This window comes from Miscanthus floridulus, unplaced genomic scaffold (genome assembly GCF_019320115.1).
Source record: "Miscanthus floridulus cultivar M001 unplaced genomic scaffold, ASM1932011v1 fs_166_2_3, whole genome shotgun sequence".
Taxonomy (NCBI): domain Eukaryota; kingdom Viridiplantae; phylum Streptophyta; class Magnoliopsida; order Poales; family Poaceae; genus Miscanthus; species Miscanthus floridulus.
In genome coordinates, this window is record NW_027096322.1 from 1 (window position 1) to 16,181 (window position 16,181).

The 16,181-nt window shown below is 41.8% G+C and overlaps 1 protein-coding gene across 1 annotated transcript; it reads right to left on the reverse strand.

Annotated features, from left to right (window-relative positions):
* Positions 1-3,652: 3,652 nt before the first annotated feature.
* LOC136530630 (wall-associated receptor kinase 2-like) lies at positions 3,653-9,032 on the reverse strand. The gene is made up of 4 exons (XM_066523353.1): positions 8,356-9,032; positions 7,493-7,773; positions 6,857-7,021; positions 3,653-4,713 (listed from the first exon to the last, which is right to left on the reverse strand). Exons 1-4 carry the CDS (start codon positions 9,030-9,032, stop codon positions 3,653-3,655), a joined length of 2,184 nt encoding a protein of 727 aa, XP_066379450.1.
* Positions 9,033-16,181: the final 7,149 nt, after the last annotated feature.

Here is a 16,181-nt window from a genome sequence, read left to right on the forward strand (position 1 = left end):
ACAAAGTTCTAGGTAAATCCTTTGGGTGACAATTCTAGACGCATGCAACATGAATTATAATGATTATAAGGTGTGTAGGTAACAAGGAATGTCCCATGCTATACTTTCCTTAAACTCGGATCCTTCTTCTATTAATTCGTAGCCTCCAAAGAACGGCTTCTTGATCACCACGTAAAGCTCACCGACTTGACAAGATTATAAAGCACCACACAAGCATCTGAACAGACATGCATATAACAAACTTAGTAGATTATAACAATACACCAATCAATGAAAAGTTTTTAAAACTAATCTATGCATTGCTATGAACACACAGACACGAAAACGACTCTAATCGGAGCTACGGTGAAAAAGAAACAACTACCGAAAGATTTATTTTATATGAGAAAAACAAAACTATAGCCTTCATTTATTTTAATTATATAAAAGTATGTATAGAATATTCTAGAGAAATATATAAATCTTATTAAGTCAATTTGTATTTAGAATTAGAAAACTAAGATAAACTAATTATATTTTATTTATAAATCTCGTTGCATAAACATTAATCATGTTGGGATTTAAACCATGAAATTCCAGAGCTAGAGATATGGTAAACATTATTACTATTGCATATATTACATCATTATGAACTTAATGCAACTTCAACAGGTCAAAACAGAGCTAAACGTAGATTGTATGGCAAAAACAAGATTAGTGGCAGTTTTGTAAATACTGAGATCTTCATTTTTGGATTAAAATAAATAAAAACAGGATTTTTAACTCCGGCAGGGACTGCGGGTTCTATATCGCAAATCTGCAGGGGCCTTTCTACAAAAGGTATGGTGGCGGTCAGCGCTGATCAGGTCATTGGCGACGTGCCGGAGCAGGATTGGCTAGAGCTTGTGCACCGGCAGTGGACCAGCCGACGTGGCGATGGTGGACTATGCCCACGGGTCTATGGTAGACCAAAGGGGTATGCTGGGTTGGGGATCTAATCCTGGCCGCTGGTTTGGGGTTGGACGGTTGAGGGCGGCTGGTGAAGGATTGGGCGGTGTGGGTCGTCGGCGGGGTGCTTCCAAGGCCGGCGTTATGTCGGAGATGGACTAGACGGCATCTTCGAGCTCGGTTGCTCACGGTAAAGGCACAGGGAGAAAGAGGGCGGTGCGGCGAACACTATGCGAGGTTCTCAATGCCGGGGAGTGACCGAAGATGACGTGAGGCTTGAATGGGCGGCTCGGGTTGCCCGGAGGTACTCCGATGAGCTTGTAGAAGAAACGGAGAGGGAGGGGACGGTGCCGTAAGCTTTCTTACCCTAATGCGAATCTTGTTCGGGTGCTCTTGGCGATAGCGCAACGGCGAAGGCAGAGATTAGCGATGGCGGCGACAAGCGAAGGCGGCGGCTCGATCTAGGGTTATAGGGCATGGTGGTGGTAGCTAGGGTGAGCAGGGCTGTGTATATCAAAGAGGCGAGCACGGTAGGGATCCTCTTGTACTTATAGGGAGGCCAAGCGTGTGCTCCACACAAGAAATCCCATGGAAATCGAGATTGCGCGCGGCTTCAGGTGGAGTCCGGGTCGAACCCGACCGAAGGTAGGAGAAGGGGTGAGCGGCTGACTAGGGTTTCTTGGTGGCGGCGGAGCTCTAGGGCAAGAGGCGGCTCGGAGCTGCCAAGGAAGGGTGTGACGGAGATCCGCGCAGGGAGAATCCCGGGAAGTACGGGATCGCCGCGACTGCTTCCGCTCGGCCGAGTCCATGCTGGGCACAACGCGAGGCAGGAGATAGAGGTGACGCTGACAGCTGGGTCCCGGTGTCGGTGAGAGAGAGAGTGGGTCCGTGGGGCATTGAGAGAGAGTGGGGAGGAGGCACAGGTCGCCTCCGGCTTTGGACTTCCTGCTGGGCCGAGAGAGGGAGTGGAATTGTGGGGCACCGCGCTGGGCCGGAGGGATTGGAATGGGCCTGCGGCGCTATGCGGGTGGAGGGAGGAGGTGAAGGCCGAGTTGGGCCAGAATAGAGAAGGAGGGGTTTTCTACTTAAAAACTTCTTTTCTTTTATTTCAAATCCTTTTTCAAACTCACTTTCAAAAGCAATTTGAATCCATTTGACAAGGTCTGTGGCGCCATATTGTGAAGGGCTACAGTGAACCATGCGGTAGCACGACAAGTGTCGAATCCTAGTCATGGTGCAGGAGCTGCAGATCCAACACTACGGCTGACACAGAACGTGGCGAGGAGCATTTGTGGAGCGACCTATGAGCATAGCACCTTATCAAACTGCAGCGAGAGCACATTGTGGGATGGTCAGTTCAATATACCACTAGTAGAGAACATACCTTCATTTCACCATATTAGTCCCGGCTAGAGTTGGGCCCGGGACTAATGCGGGTCCAAGTTTCATGAGCGTCCGAGAACCTTTAGTCCCGTTGGTAACACCAACCCGAACTAAAGGGTCATCCACAGGTTCGCTCAAAAGGAAAGCATCCCATCCAAAGTCACATGCAAGAGGCTTATGCCAATTATTTTTTTAGCCTCGTAGACCATTTACTGTTCAGGAAACTGGGACTAAAGGACCATGCCCTTTAGTCCTGGTTGGGAAACCAGGACTAAATCCCTTTCACAACCAGGACTATAGCCACTTTTTGTACTAGTGTGTCTTCCACTGGGTGGGTGGTGTCTTAGGCTATATGCTTCATTAGCACTTTGATGGGAGTCCGATGGGAGCTTGCTCCCATTCTGTTTCTTCTCTCTATTCTATCTCTCCGAGATCTTTCGACAGGAAGCTACGCCGCAGGGAACGCGTCATCTGCACTAAAATATCAATTCCATCTTCAAGGCTAAAATCATTCCTTAGAAAGCCTCACAGAAGATGACTATCTTATAAGGACTAAGGATATATATATACACACACACTTTATCTCTTCCATACTATAGTCTATAATCTATCCTACAACTCTAGGTTGTGTAGTCATACAGATTTCGAACTATTCTGTTTTCCAATTAAGAGGATTATCCGTAATCATGCATGAATCGGGCTAAGCTAGAAAAAAGGATATTTTGAAAACTAGTTAATTTAATGATGACCTTCCATAGATTCACCTATATAGGTTGCGGTTAACGTTGTAAAAAATAAGAGCTTGAATACCATATGTAAAAATAATCCAAGAAACATGATCAATATAGAGACAAATAGATAATTTCTTATTCATAATATAGAACATTACATTGTCTTAAACTCCATTAACATACAATAATAAATAACATCTTGCATGTCTTCCCAATTGACAGCAAATATATGACATAGAAAGCCTGAAGCAAATGGCATGGAAAACAATTAATTATTGATGCTAATGATGAAGGATATATTCCTTTTTATCTTGTGTCTGGTGCAATGCTCTAGATGTTTTGATTATGATTAATTCAATATCGATGTAGTGCATAAGACCATAATGACATCAAAAGTCTAACACTAAGAGCTCGTCAGTAGAGCTCCTAGAGCAAACTCGTATAGTGATTCCTAAGGAGCTTTGTCGGATGATAGTTTGCAAACTTGTAGAGTGTTTTCTTCTAATTCATTTCTTCCAAATAGTTTGTCATAGATTATCACGTTCAGCTTCATAGTCACATATATCCCTAGAGAACCACTTATAGGGGGAGCTCCATCAAATAGCCCCTTCCTAGTTGATTGAAGTAGAAGAGAACCTTTGTATTTTTTCTTCCCAAGAATCTTTCAGTATCACAAGTGTACTTGCGACGCTCGCCATAGCTGGTCTTTCATTAACATTTTCCTTTAAACACTTCATGGCTAGTATTCCAATTTCGTCAAGGATAGGAATATCTTGTTCTTCAGCAATATCCCTGTCAAACAACTCCCTTCCAGTGTTAACTTGTTCATAAGCACTCTTAAACTGCTTGACAAGATTGTTTTCACCATCTACAACGGGCCTTCTACAAATTAGCTCTAAGAGAACAATCCCGAAGCTATAGACGTCACTTTTTGGAGTTAACCTCCCTGTATCCTTGTACACTGGATCCATGTAAGGCAAACACCCAATAACATTCATGGTATAATCTTTGCCCACCACAGAAACCTTTGATAACCCAAAATCCGAGATTTTTGGAACCAACCCACCATCGAGGAGTATGTTGTCTGGTTTGACATCTGCATGTTGAATGCCATTTTCTGTGTATGAATGCATGTAAGCTAAACCTTGAGCAGACCCAATGGCAATGTCCAAACGTGACCTAAGTGTGAGAGGCTCACGCTGCTGATCATTATGTTTGCCGTGGAGAATGTCTTTAAGACTTCCTTTAGCAGCATATTCATATACCAGCAGTGGAACATCAACCCGCAAGCAGCAACCCAAGAGCTTGAGAATGTTCCTGTGCATCATCCTTGATTGGATTTCCACTTCCTCCACAAACTTATCCAGTGTACCTTGAGTTACCTCATTTGAGGACTTAACTGCCACCTCGATCTTGTCAGATAAAGTCCCTTTGTGAACTTCACCAAAGCCTCCCTTGCCAAGAGGCACCGAATTGTTCATGGTTATTTTATCAAGTTCATCTTTTGTGAATAATATTAGAGTTTTGACATTTTTAAGTCTCTCACTTCCATTCTTTCTTTCAATTGCTTCCAGTTCTCTCTCCTTTGCTTTTTGCTCTATCCGCTTCAGCATATAGCATACCCCAGTTCCAAGTATAATAAAAAACAATATGGAAGCACCAACAGTGATTCCTGTAAACAACATATTTACAAATATAAGTAGAGGATATGCTATCAGTAGTTCTCGTAATTCCTGTGAACAATATAGTTGTGGTAATCAGTTGCATTCATTTTATTGAAATAACAAACCAGTCATTTCTATTCAAACATAATAACAAAGATTGTCGACTGCAGCATATGCAAATAGAATAAGTTGGGTGGAATAATTTCAATGCCTAAATAAATTAGGAGCATTCACAAAATGTCCATTATTATTATATTTGCAATAATGCCACTTAAATGTCAGTTGTACCCAACTTGGCCAATAAGCTATACACTTTGCAGTTTAGACAACTTAATGATAATATAATCATTAGGACTAACACATTCTTAGAATGTCATTTAATGAAAAAAATAATAGGATTTAAGCAAGCAAAGCAAATTAGTCAAATCTAGAAAGTTTATCATCAGAAGAATGAACGCATGAACCTGAGTATTAAAGTGTTGAAAAGAAGAAAAATAAGTAGGAGAAGAAGAAGAACAAAAAACAAGGCCGGATACAAAATTATTATCAGTAAGTAACAGAGACCGTCCACAGAAATTGAGACTGATATGTGAGGCAGGCCTTTTTTTATTAACACATGTTCCTAATAGCCTTTGTCAAATGGTCTATATTAGTATTCCAATAACAGAGCCGAACATCTTAACAGGCCCACCTCTGTAAATGAATTCGAGAAAACAAAAATCATGCAGTTCCGAAGACTCACATGTTTGCTCGCTACCACTATACTACACGCTCTCTTGTGACTCTATATACCATGTTATATTTTTATTTAAACTTTTAGGAATTTTGTATTGAATGTTTCAGCCCCTAAATGATTTGAAATAAAAAAAAATAACTATAAAGTTTTAGATCTTTTCAAGCTCCACAACTCTAGTATAGGCACGTCTCCATCTGAGATAGTTTAATAAATTCAAAATTTTGAATCTTAAAGTTTAAGAATTTTGAAATGAATATTTGGGAATCTGAATGCTTTGAAATAAAAAAAAACTTGTGAACTGTAAAGTTCTAAATCACATTGACAACTATAACTCTTGAAGTTTCTAAGTTTTGAATTTCACAATCTTAGCATATAAAATGAATGTTTAGGAATCTAATGACTTCAAAGCATAGACTTCTTAACCACAAAGCTGTAAAGTGTACGGAGAACTATAACTTTGGTGTGTACCGTGTCAACATGTGAGGTAGTTTGAAAATTCAAAAAATTTAATTTCAATGTCTCTGAACTTAAAACAAATTTTGTTGGGACTATAAATAGTTTCAAATAAAAAGCGTATCAACTAAAAAGTCGTAGATTGCTTGGAGCTATACAATTTTGGTATAAAGTTTGAATTTATCTGAGTCTATATGAATATTTTATGAATGTTTTTGAAAAATACTTTTAGAGCTAGGACCTTATAATACCCAACTCTATTAATAATCATTTTTAGATGCGAGAATCTTAAAATGTCGTATCTCTATTAACTATATGATATACACCGTGCATTGCTGTGGGGATTGTGAAGAATTTGAAATGAAATTCAGTGGAGATGATGCAGCTATATAGCTTTCATGGAGATGTTGGAAGTTAGTGGGATGACATGGTTAATAGCGGGAGATGATGTGGGTACTTATTGGGTGAGATGTGGATGGTTTGCATGTTGTGATAGACTTATAGTGGAGATTATCTTTATAAGAGATATAAATTGGTTAGTAGAAGTGGCCCTCTTAAAGTGACCGCCTCTATTTAAAGTCGATAAATGGCAACCGGCATTTGCCTGGGGCTGCCTAACCATTTAGCCTTTGTTAATCAGAGGGCATGTCTCCTAAAATTCTTTTTGTAGTAATGATAGGGACAATCAAGGGTATTCTGTAAATAGCTATTGGCCATTCGAAAAAGCACAACGATAGTGACGTTAACAAAAATAACAATTATAATAAATGTTTCTATACTTAGAACTAGGTGTACGAGGCCTGTAAAGGATGCGAGAACCTGTTTCCTAAATATTTGATTTCCCTTCATGAATTTCCATTGATGAAATAAAAGGTGAATGAAAATATTTTGTGCAAGAAAACAGAAATTTTCATGTTTGTATATTAGAGAAGAAGTTTAAAGCATGAGTGATGTGTGAATACCTATGATACGCTTCGCTGAACTAGAAAGTTTTGGACGGCACGGCGTTTCCTTTGGGTCACCATGGCTCTCATAACCAGCTGGACAGTTGCACTCATAGGATCCGTAGGTGTCCTTGCACACGCCATGGCATGGAAAATCATTCGGCCGTGTACATTCATCTATATCTGCAAAATATGCAAGAGTTAACAATACTATCCATGCATAGATCCAGATTGACCAACCAAGGTATTACTAATATATTTTAAAGAAAATTAAGGTTTAATATGATAAAAATAAGTGATATATAACTGACTCAAGTAAAATAAATATGATCTTGGTACTTGTTTTTTCGTTTCAATTCATTGTAACATATCCCATGAGTATAGGCAACCAAATAAGGGCTTTGCTCAGCATGGCCTCGCGGATTCAGTGGACAAATCAAAATGGATCAGAACTTGCATTTCTACAGCCTCTCCAGCTGTACACTTGTTCCTAGATGCGAGAGCCAGGCTTCCCTCACCAGGCAACCAAACACTCTATTATTAGTAGTCCACATACTATTTTCTTATATATCCATCATATAGCAAACACTAGCCATAAAAAAGATAAAACGCACAACAAATGAAAGAAGTTAAAGCCATGTGCATAGTACTCACTTGTGCATCCACCAATTACGTAAGGGTTGCCGGTGTATCCCTTGGAGCAATTGCATAAGTACCCAAAGCCCTGCGTGGCGTTGACACAGTGGCTATTGGCGTTGACACAGGCGGAAGCGGTGGGTTCGCCCATCACCCCATCTTTCTCTGTCGGGGCAGGGCAATGTCCATCCGCCCTGATAGCCCATTCAAGAACTACAGGGACATCATTCACGGTTCTGTTTCCAAGATTCCTAACAAAGTCATTGTTTCGAACAAGGTCTTCCCGCTCGAAATGATACCTAAAACATGGAGGCTTAGAGTTACTCACCACGGGAAAAAATTCTGGTAATGATACAAGATAAGTATATACCATATATATGTTATGCCAAAAGTAGCTTTATATATATATACTTCTTTCTCTTTCAGAAATGCACATAAGAATATAAACATACACGGTATAGCTAATGCACATAATGGTATCCTAGTTATTATAGAGAAGCCAGTAGCACTCTTGGATTTGGTCATCTTGACGTGGTTGTGTGAGATCAAGCTTCCTTTATTATCGGAAAAATAAGAGCATTCTGGTACTGCCATTCTATACAGTGACGAAGCCAGGAAAAAATTTAGGGGGGGTGAACAAAAGAATAGAGGTTTTTTATCTTCTCTTAACCTTAGCCCCTCCTACCTAATACATGTATGCATAAAATTTGAAGAGATGGCTTAGAGAAACTCCACGTGCTCAGGATGGGTAGGGGGCTGAAGCCCACCTAGCCCCACCGCTGGATCCGTCCATGATTCTATACATGCATTTATAACTGAAAAAAATGCCAAATAGAATTTAGACCTATATGACATGGACTGGTTGGTTATTAGTCACATACCAACCCTTCTCGGCGACGAAGGCGTAGCTGCAGGGGTTGAAGCTCCAAACTGCTTTGCCCCTGGTGTTTCCTCTGCTGTCGGAGGCCCAGATGACGGCTATGCGGTTAAGATTTTCAAGGATGGACGTCTGGCAGCAGCCGAGCCCCGTGCACCTGTCGCTGTCGCGAGCTGCGGCGGCCAAGCTGACGCAGGAGGTGATGCAGCCGCTGTAGTAGTTCTGGCCTTGCAGCTGCGCCAGCGTGTTGCAGCCTATCGCCGTGAACTCGTTTCGTGCCGCCGAGATCAGGAACTCATGCGTGACACTGTACGCAACAGTGGTGTTGATTTTGTTGTTCAACGAGCTGTAGCAGAGGGACGACACCGGAACTCGGACGCGTATCTCGCCGGACTCCACCGAGATGTCGACGACCTCGGTGCTGCCCAGGTATGGTCTCGGCGGGTTGAAGTTGTGGTTGCAAGTGAGGCTGTACTTGCCACGCCACGAACACTGCTTGCCGATGCCATACGGGTAGGGAATAATTACATCGCCGCACCAGTCAGGGCAGTCTGGCTGTGGACTCGTTGGCAACGGCGATGGCGCCGCCACCATCTTCTCAGCCCTGGCGGTCGCAGCCACCGGAACCACATGGGATATCACGGTGGCTGCAAGGAGGAGAAACCACACTGCTTGTTCCATGGCTAGTGTACATGCAAATGATTATTGCATTGCTAGCAAGCTTATATATATAGTCGAGTATTTTAACTTAGCAAGAGGTGTCATTAGGTCTTTACACTCTACATGTGCTACTTTTAAGTCCAAAAACTTGGTTTCGGGTCCCACCTGGACCCAAACATAGTCTGAGCCACTCCATGCAGTGAACTACATAGTGACTGAACGTTGACGTAGACCCGACACATGTTAAGTGCACCTCTCCTTATCTTTAACATATGTGACCCATTGGTCAGTAGAATATATATTTCGGAGAGGAGAGGGTGAGAGAAAAGGGGAGAAAAAATTAAATAGAGATACCAAGTGGGTTGAGCTTTATTTATGTAACACCCTAAAATTTCTTTCTGTTAAAAATAGAGTTAAAATACATTAATTATGAATTTTTGTGCTCATGAAATATAGGAAAATAATTTTTTTTATTAAGTTAAAATTTATCATAGGGTTTAGAAACATGTTTATGCATACATGCTGGTGCATTTATATTTTTGTATTGTGTGGTTTTGAACTCAATGACGAACTGATTTCAAAATGGGTTTGAAAACTCTCTTGAAAATAGTTTAAAAAATTCAAAAGAAAAAAAGAAAAGGAAAAATCTTTCCCTCTCCCTATCTGGCCCGAAGGCCCACTCCTACTCCAAGGCCCGCTCGGCTCTCTCTTTTTTTTCTCTCCCCCTTCTCAGCCTGTGCTTCCGGCCTCCACCGCGTCAGCAAGCACTAGTACAGAAAACAGGCTTTACTCCCGGTTGGGAAACCCCTTCAGTCCCGGTTTCCCAACCGGGAGCACGAATCTGGGACTAAAGGGCCCCTCCTTTAGTCCCAGTTTCTCGCCCGGGACTAAAGGTGCACCTTTTTTTTGTTTCTATTTTCAATTGATGATTCATTTTGGTTTTCGAATATGTTTTCGAATACGCATTCTACGCTGCTAGTAATATACATATTCTACACGTTTATAATGTTCGAACATTTTGTACAAACTAAAGTATGAAACTAACATATATATTACATGCATATACATATATTGTACGTTATTTTATGTACATATAATATGTATATATATATATATATATATATATATATATATTACAAATAAAGCTTGCATTGTATATTCTATCATATCCTTGGGATAACAAATTCACTCCATCTGGTTTGGCTTCCATGTTTCGTTGATGTCATTGTAGAACTCGCCGGCGGGGTTGAGGACCTGGTCATTAAGAAATCCTGCTATGGTCTCTTGAATTGCTTTCAGTTGGTCAAGTCGTATGAATTTTTCCTTCAACCATAGAGTCTTCAATAAAAGTTAAAGGAAAAGTATTAATATATATATATATATATATATGTGTGTGTGTTGGTCACATTGATTACTTATATATATGAGCAACAAAAGAAATTGTGAATATATGAATATATTTATATAACGTACTTTGAGGATCTCTTCAGGAGTTCTATTTGCGTACGCCATGATGAACTCGTAAACATAGTATCTGCAGTAGTTGTTCCCCTGTTCTTACTTCAGAACCCACTTTTACGAGAAAAAAGATCCGGTGAATTGAAAGCATGCATGGTGTTAATTGAATTATATATATATATATATATATATATATATATATATATATATATATATATATATATATAAATGTAGCTAGTACTTACTTTGTGTGCGATTACATCCAGTGGTGCTTTGCAATGTTTCATGTGGTGTTCCTCAATGAAACTTTTCCAAACACTGCGCCCAATAAAATAAAAAATTAATTTGGCCTTTAATAATTGTTGCAGTTAAGAGATCAGGGTATATATAGTTGCTAGAGAGACCAAATTAACCTTGAATAATATCTATCATGTCTTGGTACTCTGTTTGCTCTTTTATTAACGAGTCTAAGATGCTCAACCGACTATTGGCCATATCGATGACCAACAATATCCAGTGATTGCTGCATATGTTTTTATACACAAATATGATCGACATTAACTAGAGTCAACATATATATATATATATATATATATATATATATATATGGGAGATAGCATAGCTAGTAAGCAAATAATTGAACAAATGTTCATATGATCGACATTAATTGTTTAACACTCACTTGAAGTTGTAGGGGAAGAGTATGTTCTTGTTTTGTTGGTTCACTAAGAACCTCATGTGATTTTTCTTGAGTTCAGCTTTTCATTGAGGCGGGAGGTTAGGGTGTTTGAATACGACATTTGGATCAATGAAACCAACATCATTATCCTTTCTCTTTCTGAGTTCTGTCATCTCATATCTGCATATATAAAAATATAGTGTGAGGATATATAATTTATATATATATACATGTAGCTTTATATATATACACTTTAATAGTAGAAAATAATCACACTTACAGACAATAGCAGCTAATGAGACTTTTGTCGAGAGAGTCCAGGTGGCATAGTTGGTGTAATTCTACAAACTCGACATATATAACGTCATCGCCACAGAAGTAATGTTGGTTTCTAACTCTGACGGGAACAAAGGCCTCTCCCCGTTCACACGCCACCATGTACCACTTGTTTAGTAGGTATATTTGCGTACCCAGTTCACCTAAGGTCTCAGGGTTGTATACACTCTTTCCATGTTCAAATTTCTTCCAAGGATCCACTTTCGGAGCAGATGGTCCTTCAGCGAGCACTTGGGCAAGGTCCAAACCAGTTTCCTCGTAAAACCGAGCTAGCTCCTCAAAATCGACGTCTAAATCTAAGTTCGAACCATATTCATTACGAACGACAAGAGGGGGGACCGATTGTTGCGATTGTTGTCCGAGTTATGCAACAACTTTCCCTGGTCTAGTCTTTTTCTGCGCCGCCTCAAATGACTTGGTGAGAGAGCGGTCGTAGTCCGATTTTGGCAGGGTCTTTTGAGATTTCCGCTTTTTCTGGTCCACCTTCTTTCTTAGAAGATCTGGAGGTAGGTAGAAGTACGGTTTCTCCGAGTTCTCCCTCGCTTCTCGTTGCTTTTTCACTTTTTCGAAGAAACTGTCCACATCTTTTTGTAGTGCAGCATTTAATTCCTTTTCACTTTTCTCGTAAAACGGTTTTTGGGGAATAACTGGATTAGATGAGACTTTCTTCTTTGCCGGCTGGTGGGCCAACGGCTTCGTTTGTGGGGCGGACCTCTTAGGAGCTGGCTTCTTCTTAGTCATCAAGGGAGGTGGGGAAGCCGTTGGAGACCTCCTTGGAGGCGTTGGAGATCTCCTTGGAGGTGGCGACGGTGGCGGCGTTGCCACCTGAATTCCCGGAGCACTATGATGATCTGGAGATTGGATAATTGGACTTAGGTTGGCGGAGACCCTGCTGTGTGAGTACAAAAAAGAATAATTAGGTATAAGAAATTGTTATTTTTAATCATGCATGTCAATAGAAAATTAGTGAAAAAATTTTTGTTTACTTTTGTCCGCACCTATAGTCTGGCAATTGAGGAAGCGGCGGTGGACTAGAGACCCCAGGAATAATGATGTAGCACTTGCGCCATAGTATGAATGTCTTCTCTGCTTCTCCTATAGTCTTCTCTCCATCACCTCCTAGAATGTCAAGAGCCAGATCACTAAAACCTTTGTTAACTCTATCCACTGAGACGCTAACATATCCAGGTGGTATTTTTGCCCCATGGATTCTTGGTGTCTTGGTAGGATCTGGAGGAGAAAAAACACCAAGAGCCACCATGATTGTGGCATTCTCTTTTAGAATATGTAGCTCACATGATGTAAACAGTGCAGCGATGTTATCCATAGGGAAACGTAGCATTGCGTCATCTTGATTTGGCAACTCCGTGGAAGCGCAGCTGCTTTTCAACTAATCAGGGGGGCTAATATTAATGTTGATTCCTGGATCTGATGCCTGCCTTTGGGCACTCATTGCTATTTGCACTTGCTTTATGATTTCATCCTGCATTCTAGCTTGCATGTTTTTTTTCACGCTCTTGTGCATGAAGCAACGCCTCCCATGACTCATGAACATATTCCTTCAACCTGCTGATCCGCGTTGCTTCCTTATCCTTCCTTCTCTGTCGGCTTCTGTAGGTATCTCTATCGTTAGGGAAACCATGCTCCCAACAAATGTTCCGTCCTAAACCTCTTGTTCGGCCACTGTGTTCAGCAGTCCCGATGACATACATTAGTTCATCCTTCTCTCTATTGGGCCTGAACGCACCAATAGCTTTAGCTTGTAGAGCATAAGATAATCTTTGTGTTGCTCTTTCGATTTTTGGGTCATGAACCAGCTTCCCGATCTCTAGGTCATGTCTTCTCCCATGAGCGAAAAACCAATTCTTCACGCGTTTGGGCCAATTGAGTGATTCTGGTGTGATACCCTTGGCAAAAATGTCCGCTTCCATTTTTTCCCACTTGGAAATGGCAGTCGCATAGCCACCAGATCCCATGCCATGGTGGTATACCTTTTGTCGGGCATTCTCTTGGTTCCTTCTCACCCGTTCCTCACCCTCTTCCAATGTCTTGTACTGTACAAAATCATTCCAGTAGGGCCTCAACTTCACGAGCGGGCCCCTAGTATTGAAATTGGGCGTTAGGTTCTTCTTGACGTATTTCGTGTATAGGGATTTCTTCCAAGTCTGGAATTGTGCGGCCATCTTCTTCATAGCCCACTTTTGAACTAGCTCCTTCAATTCATCATCGTTGATATCATCATAATCATCCGCTTGCAACGTGAAATGTTGAAGGATATCACCCCAAATTAAATTCTTATCAAGATCAGAGACAAAAACTAACATCAGGCTCGTTGACCTTTTGCTTCTATTCATGGGCACTGATCGGAAGTCTGTCCCTTACAAGGCACCCACAGTGTTGCACGAATTTCTTTGCATGTGGACCAAGTGGTTCGCCTGTCTCGATATTGAATTCCGATATTTTGTAGCGCCCCTCCAATGGCTTTTTTGGGCCTCGAATATTTTTGCTTTTCGCCGTTGTGGTCGTCGATCTAGAGGGCTACGTATAAAAAAAGAATAAATAAATATCATGTGTACACATAATAGATGATAGATATTCGAATATATATATACAATATTCAAATATATATATATATAAATATATATACCTCACCAGTATTTTCTTGCAAAATATTTTCTTGGTTATCTTCAAGAGCTAGGTATTAACTCTCGTCATCTACATCCTGCTGGTCACCATCGGCAAATTGAGTGCCGGTGTTGATAATATTCATCATTTCTTCATCCATGTTGTCTCTCGGGGCAGCCATCTAGCTTTTACTCCACTAGATATATCTATAAAAAATAAAACATGTTTCAATAAATAACCATCCGTACTAGTTAACCTTGCTTACGTGATCATCTCGGCGAGCATTTCTCCACCGGATGGCACCGTACTTGGCCAAGGAAGAGCTCCGATTCTATGAGGAAGGGAACACGGTCTTCCACGACCATTGCCGCTCTCCCTCTTAGAATCAAAGCTCCTCCTTGATGTTTGTTACCGCTCGACAGAGAACATGCTCGCCGAGATGAACACGGTCCGCAAATTCAACTAATACGAATTTTCTACTATTTTCTAACTATTTTCTAAGTTTTTCATTTCATGGAAAAATTAATTCTAAAAAATAAAAGGCATGATTTCTAAGTATTTCATTTCATAGAAAAAATAATTCTAAGTGACCTGCTCGATATCGGCGAGCTCGCGGGCGTTTAGGTTGCCGAGGATAGTAACATTTGTAGATGACATTTGTAGGTCTAAAGTTATCAAATATCCATCAAATTATAGCTCAAAAACATGTTTCAATAAATAACCATCCGTACTAGTTGACCTTGCTTACGTGATCATCTCGCCGAGCATTTCTCCACCGGACGGCACCGTACTTAGCCAAGGAAGAGCTCCAATTCTACGAGGAAGGAAACACGGTCTTCCATGACCGTTGCCGCTCTCCCTCGAAGAATCAAAGCTCCTCCTTGATGTCCGTTACCGCTCGGTAGAGAACATGCTCGCCGAGCTGAATACGGTCCGCAAGTTCAACTAGTACGGATTTTCTACAATTTTCTAACTATTTCTAAGTTTTTCATTTCATAAAAAGTTAAATAAAATGTTTAGTCGTGGAGTCAATAGAAACGACCATATTTTGACCTAGCAACGCATTGTCAATTGTCATTGCGTTGCATTGCACTCGGACCGGACTCCGGACAATAAAATACTATGGTCGATCGATGCCGTTCTTTGTCATACAGTCGCACGGCGATGGCCGACGGACCCGTAACCACCAAATCTGTCAGGCCGACTGTTCGGGCGTATCGTCAAAAGAGAACGAAACCACAGCAATGCAACGAAATCTGTCAAGTCGGCTGTTCGGGCTCTGATTCTACGAGCGAAGAAGTGCACAAGACAGCAACGCAACTGCAAAACCATGACAGGTAGAGCTGAACGACGACTGACACCGGCCTAGCGCTCCCGATGGAAACGAGCCGCAGTCGACAGCACGAGTTTCTCCGCTGTCCCACACGTCGCGTTTTCAAGTGTACAGAAACTCAAACATACAATGCTACTGGCAGGCATATACAAGAGAAACTAATTACAAGAATAAAATCTTCCTTGGTTCGGTATGCAGCACGTCCGAATGAAGGAAGCACATACAAGAGAAGGCTCAGCCGCGCTCTGGTGAGGCAGCGCGCGTGGGGAAGGCTCGGGCGGGCTCCGGAGAGGCAGCGCGGGGAAGGCTCGGCCGTCCTCCGATGAGGCAGCGTGGGGTAGGCTCGGCGCGCTCCGGTGAGCACGAGCGAGGTGGGGGCCGGGGACAAGGATGGCGCGTGCTCCAGTGAGGACGAGCGAGGCGCGCTGGCTGGCCGGAGAAGAGGCACGCTGACGAGGCAAGGCTAGGGTGGTCGCCTAGGAGCGGCGGCACTGCTGGATCGATCTGGTGGAGAAGATGAGGCGACGGCATGGCGGTGACAAGAGTGGAAGAGAACTAGGGCGTGGTTTATAAAGGATACCTTTAGTCCCGGTTGGAGGCTACCAACCGGGACTAAAGAATCTTTAGTCCCGGTCTATTATTAGAACCGGGACTAAAGGTGTGAGCTTAGGTCCCGGGTGTACCCATGACCCGGGAGTAAAGGACATTTGGGGCGGGCCGCGAAAACTGCAGCTCCACC

Coding starts and splice junctions, on each gene's coding strand:
- LOC136530630 (XM_066523353.1), bottom strand. CDS start 9,032: ATGGAACAAGCAGTGTGGTTTCTCCTCCTTGCAGCCACCGTGATATCC. Junction 7,774..8,355: donor TTCGTCGCCGAGAAGGGTTG/GTATGTGACTAA, acceptor TCCATGTTTTAG/GTATCATTTCGAGCGGGAAG. Junction 7,022..7,492: donor CGTAATTGGTGGATGCACAA/GTGAGTACTATG, acceptor CATATTTTGCAG/ATATAGATGAATGTACACGG.